Raw genomic sequence first — 6,291 nt, 5'->3', positions numbered from 1 at the left:
GTGTATAGTGTGTGTGTATAGTGTGTATAGTGTGTATAGTGTGTATAGTGTGTGTGTATAGTGTGTGTGTGTATAGTGTATAGTGTGTGTGTGTGTGTGTGTGTGTATAGTGTGTATAGTGTGTGTGTATAGTGTGTATAGTGTGTATAGTGTGTATAGTGTGTGTGTATAGTGTGTATAGTGTGTATAGTGTGTATAGTGTGTGTGTAGTGTGTGTGTGTATAGTGTATAGTGTGTGTGTGTGTGTGTGTAGTGTGTATAGTGTATAGTGTGTATAGTGTGTGTGTGTGTATAGTGTATAGTGTGTATAGTGTTATGTGTGTGTGTATAGTGTATAGTGTGTGTGTGTATAGTGTGTGTGTGTATAGTGTGTGTGTGTGTATAGTGTATAGTGTGTATAGTGTGTATAGTGTGTGTGTGTGTGTGTGTAGTGTTGTATAGTGTGTATAGTGTGTGTGTGTGTGTGTATAGTGTGTATAGTGTGTGTGTGTGTGTGTGTGAGAAAGGGCCGATACGAGAGGAAGCACAAGAGCATCACGGAGCAGAAGCGTTTTCAGTTCTTCAGAATTGTGCGGTCATTTGGTCGAGGCTGGCGAGGTGAAAAGTTCCCTCCCACGGCTACCATAAAAGAAAGAAAAAGTTGATGCCTGTTTTGGTCACACTTATTTATATAAGTATTCATTCATGTCTCGAGCTCTTTCAAACATTTGGGGGCAGCCGTGGTCTACTGGTTAGCGCTTCGGACTTGTAACCGGAGGGTTGCCGGTTCGAACCCCGACCAGTAGGCACGGCTGAAGTGCCCTTGAGCAAGGCACCTAACCCCTCACTGCTCCCCGAGCGCTGCTGTTGTTGCAGGCAGCTCACTGCACCGGGATTAGTGTGTGCTTCACCTCACTGTGTGTTCACTGAGGGTGTTTCACTAATTCACGGATTGGGATAAATGCAGAGACCAAATTTCCCTCACGGGATCAAAAGAGTATATATACTTATATACTTATACTTATACAAACATTACCTCATTATCAGGGTCAATAGATGAAAATATACTCCATGTTCATTTTATGTTATTTATTCATATTATTTTCTTCAGGAAGCAAAGCAAAGGGATAGGCTATTAATCTGACAATTTTCTCTTCAACCTCAAACAGTTGACATGAACTGAGGAATTATTTTCAAAATCTCCTCACTAACCTGACTTTAAATCACTGAACTAATATTTAGTTGAAGTGCTGCACATCTGCGCTGCATAGTCAACCAACTTCTGGCACCTATGAGCAGGTATTTCTGCCTAGAATGATCAAACTACATTCCACAGTCACAGTTCCTGCTCTGCTTCATTTTTAATGTCACAAGTTTTCAAAGGGGCCGAGGTCAGGAGACAGGAACTGTGGAATGCCTGTGTGTATGTGTGTGTGTGAAGAAGCGTGTGTGTGTGTGTGTGTGTGAAGAAGCGTGTGTGTGTGTGTGTGTGTGTGTGAATGTGTGTGTGCATGTGTGAAGAAACGCTTGTGTGTGTGTGTGTGTGTGTGTGTGTGCATGTGTGAAGAAGCGCTTGTTTGTGTGTGTGTGTGTGTGTGCATGTCTGAAGAAGCGCTTGTGTGTGTGTGTGTGTGTGTGTGCATGTGTGAAGAAGCGCTTGTTTGTGTGTGTGTGTGTGTGTGTGCATGTCTGAAGAAGCGCTTGTGTGTGTGTGTGTGTGTGTGTGTACCTATGGTGTTGAGCCAGTGCTGGCAGGTGTGTGTGTGTGCCTGTGTGTGTGTGTGTGTGTGTGTGTGTGTGTGTGTGTGTGTGTGTGTGTGTGTGTGTGTGTGTACCTGTGGTGTTGAGCCAGTGCTGGGAGGTGTGTGTGTGTGTGTGTGTGTGTGTGTGTGTGTGTGTGTGTGTGTGTGTGTGTGTGTACCTGTGGTGTTGAGCCAGTGCTGGGAGGTGTGTGTGGTGAACAGGCCATCGTTGAGGTCTCTGAAGAAGCGCTTGTGTGTGTGTGTGTGTGTGTATGTGTGTGTGTGTGTGTGTGTGTACCTGTGGTGTTGAGCCAGTGCTGGGAGGTGTGTGTGTGTGTGTGTGTGTGTGTGTGTGTGTGTGTGTGTGTGTGTGTGTGTGTGTGTGTGTACCTGTGGTGTTGAGCCAGTGCTGGGAGGTGTGTGTGGTGAACAGGCCATCGTTGAGGTCTCTGAAGAAGCGCTTGTGTGTGTGTGTGTGTGTGTGTGTGTACCTGTGGTGTTGAGCCAGTGCTGGGAGGTATGTGTGTGTGTGTGTGTGTGTGTGTGTGTGTGTGTACCTGTGGTGTTGAGCCAGTGCTGGGAGGTGTGTGTGGTGAACAGGCCATCGTTGAGGTCTCTGAAGAAGCGCTTGAGCACGTTGGCCACGTCGTCCAGCTGCTGCTCTCCCTCCTTGAGCCACACACTCCTGGCGTCCTGCCGGAACGCCTCCAGCAGAGAGGCCACGCGGCTGTTCACACCGCTCTTACGGTAGATCCCCTCAGAGGTCAGGCCTACTCACACACACACGCACACACACACACACACGCACACACACACACAGATACACACACACACACACACACACACACACACATACGCACAGATACACACACACACAGATACACGCACACACAGATACACACACACACACACACACAGATACAGTTTCTGCAGTTTACATATATGACATATGTTCCAACTCTCAGACTTTGATAGACACAGACATTAAAATCACTAGACACTAGGGGTGTAAAGATTAACCGATATGTATCGGTATCCGTTTTTAACGTGTAAGATACGGCTACATCGATACGTGAAGCCCCGTATCGAAATAAAACTGAAATGAACCGGTCGTTATATCTATTTACTTGTTACGAATCGGTTCACAACCTTTTCTGCTCGCTCAGACTCTCATTTACATTCCAAGCAGTAAAGATTACGTGAAGCCCCGTATCGGAATAAAACTGAAATGAACCGGTCGTTATATTTTGATTTTGTTGTTACGAATCGGTTCACAACCTTTTCTGCTCGCTCAGACTCTCATTTACGTTAGAAGCAGCGCGTTCATCCCACCTCCGGTTTTGAAACTACACGTGGCACGGAATTGTGGGTAATGCAGTTGGGCTACATTCATTGCCCAAAGTTGTCAAAGGACTTCATTACCGATACATCTACTGCAATTTAAGTATGTGACAACTCGCACTCGGTTGTTTGTTTGACAGTTTTTACTCTTTTGTTTTTCAAAATCCAGCACAAAATTAAACACTTACTATAGCATTCCTAAACAGCAACAATAGTCTGTAGAGTAGCCGTTTGATGAAGGGATTTCCTTAATGTTAAAGAATAATTTGGCCCTTGCTGCTAAAACGATGCACAAATTATTATTATTTTGTTCATATTCACTCAGACTTGGAACAGCTCATTGATATGTAGGCCTATTTTATTCTTGTAGGCTAAAAGGCCAAGATTGTCTTAAGCACTGTTTTATTTTATTTCGGTATTGTCTTACCTCAACAATGGGCTACAGCTCCTTGAAAACAATCAGATCTAACTCTATAAAATCTATAAAGTCTATAAAAATGTATTTTTATGTTGTATTTGGCTGCTGTGTTTGACTGAAATGTAGACTATTATTTTTTCATTTCAATACAGTATATGATACAAACCTCAGTTTAGATAATCATATTCACACATTTGTTTTTGCCTTATTGACATGACTATGATAATTGATAATATAAAATTAATGTGCACCTTAAGCAAATTATGAAAAATCTTTCAGAATGCTTTCCATTCTTCAAATGCATCGAAATTGCATCAAATCGCATCACATCGAATCGTACTGAATCGTTTTTATGAACATGTATCTTTTCTTGTATCGAATCGTGCCCATGTATCTAGATGTGAATCGTATCGTGTTTTACATGAGAGATTCACACCCCTACTAGACACATACAGTACCCGCCCACACACACACACACACACACACGTATCTATGGATCAATAACCGACAAGACATGAACACATATACATACACACACACACATAATATCAATCAACAGCCACAGGCATGCACACACATACACATAGCTATGGATCAATAACCGATTAGACATGGACACACACACACACACAGTGTTTATAGTGTGTTTGCTGTGTGTGTGTGTGTGTGTGTGTGTGTGTGTGTGTGTGTGTGTGTGTGTGTGTGTGTGTGTGTGTGTGTAAAATGTAGATCAGTTCCCGTATTCCCAAAGCTTGTTATCTTATGAGCACTCCTAAATCACACTCCTAAGATAAGATAAGATTAGACCTGCTGCTGTGGTTGACATCATTTCTCAAGCTTTTAACTGTTTCTAAACGGTCTTTAACTTTTTGGTTTAGTGATTATGTGTTATATATTTAATATGGTAATTGGTTTAGTGATTATATGTTATATATTTAATATTATATTTATTTATATTATTATATTATCTAATAGGATTACAGTCTTGTTATGTATTATATATTTAATATTATGTTTATGTGTGTTGTTATGTAAGGGATAATGTATAGAACGCCGGTCATTATTGGGAAAATAAGTCCCGACAGGGCAAACCGGACCACGATGCAAGCCTATTTGTTACCGTTTCATTGTGGCTTTTGGTGAGAGACAAATAGTTCGCAACAGCACACGCAGAACTTGTATCAAACATTCTTTTGAACACAGCTGATCAACAGTCTGCTTTCACTTGTGAATGAAGTTCCAGTCCTTGCGTAGTGATATAAAAGACGTGAATTAGAAGCACAAAACCAATTTTCCTTTACAGCAGTCTGTTATACTTAGCAACGATCTGCTATTGAGAATTAGCAGACCACCGGACGTTGGGAAGGCCCATTCAAATGAATGGAGCATTCTGCAGCACTCTGAAGAGCCGTGTAATAATATATGGAGCATTCTACAGCACTCTGAAGAGCCGTGTAATAATATATGGAGCATTCTACAGCACTCTGAAGAGCCGTGTAATAATATATGGAGCATTATGCAGCACTCTGAAGAGCCGTGTAATAATATATGGAGCATTATGCAGCACTCTAAAGAGCCGTGTAATAATATATGGAGCATTCTACAGCACTCTAAAGAGCCGTGTAATAATATATGGAGCATTATGCAGCACTCTAAAGAGCCGTGTAATAATATATGGAGCATTCTACAGCACTCTGAAGAGCCGTGTAATAATATATGGAGCATTCTGCAGCACTCTGAAGAGCCGTGTAATAATATATGGAGCATTATGCAGCACTCTGAAGAGCCGTGTAATAATATATGGAGCATTATGCAGCACTCTGAAGAGCCGTGTAATAATATATGGAGCATTATGCAGCACTCTAAAGAGCCGTGTAATAATATATGGAGCATTATGCAGCACTCTAAAGAGCCGTGTAATAATATATGGAGCATTATGCAGCACTCTAAAGAGCCGTGTAATAATATATGGAGCATTCTACAGCACTCTAAAGAGCCGTGTAATAATATATGGAGCATTCTACAGCACTCTGAAGAGCCGTGTAATAATATATGGAGCATTATGCAGCACTCTGAAGAGCCGTGTAATAATATATGGAGCATTATGCAGCACTCTAAAGAGCCGTGTAATAATATATGGAGCATTCTACAGCACTCTAAAGAGCCGTGTAATAATATATGGAGCATTCTACAGCACTCTAAAGAGCCGTGTAATAATATATGGAGCATTATGCAGCACTCTGAAGAGCCGTGTAATAATATATGGAGCATTATGCAGCACTCTGAAGAGCCGTGTAATAATATATGGAGCATTATGCAGCACTCTAAAGAGCCGTGTAATAATATATGGAGCATTCTACAGCACTCTAAAGAGCCGTGTAATAATATATGGAGCATTCTACAGCACTCTAAAGAGCCGTGTAATAATATATGGAGCATTATGCAGCACTCTGAAGAGCCGTGTAATAATATATGGAGCATTATGCAGCACTCTGAAGAGCCGTGTAATAATATATGGAGCATTATGCAGCACTCTAAAGAGCCGTGTAATAATATATGGAGCATTCTACAGCACTCTAAAGAGCCGTGTAATAATATATGGAGCATTATGCAGCACTCTGAAGAGCCGTGTAATAATATATGGAGCATTATGCAGCACTCTGAAGAGCCGTGTAATAATATATGGAGCATTATGCAGCACTCTGAAGAGCCGTGTAATAATATATGGAGCATTCTGCAGCACTCTAAAGAGCCGTGTAATAATATATGGAGCATTCTACAGCACTCTAAAGAGCCGTGTAATAATATATG

General features: G+C 41.6%; 1 protein-coding gene across 1 annotated transcript in view; it reads right to left on the bottom strand.

The window, feature by feature from the left end:
• Positions 1 to 2,278: 2,278 nt before the first annotated feature.
• The window catches only part of LOC143103492 (arf-GAP with Rho-GAP domain, ANK repeat and PH domain-containing protein 1-like), a gene marked incomplete at both ends in the record, with an annotated part of 8,158 nt that continues 4,145 nt past the window's right edge, over positions 2,279 to 6,291 (bottom strand). The window contains one exon of the mRNA XM_076267270.1: positions 2,279 to 2,491. Within this exon, the coding sequence (XP_076123385.1) occupies positions 2,279 to 2,491 (213 nt within the window). The remainder of the gene's footprint in view (positions 2,492 to 6,291) is intronic.

This window comes from Alosa pseudoharengus, unplaced genomic scaffold (assembly GCF_046254945.1).
Source record: "Alosa pseudoharengus isolate Yale_2024_CS ecotype anadromous, Long Island Sound unplaced genomic scaffold, YU_APseudo_1.1 YU_APseudo_1.1_scf_456, whole genome shotgun sequence".
Lineage (NCBI taxonomy): Eukaryota > Metazoa > Chordata > Actinopteri > Clupeiformes > Clupeidae > Alosa > Alosa pseudoharengus.
This window is presented reverse-complemented; position numbering and strand designations above follow the sequence as displayed.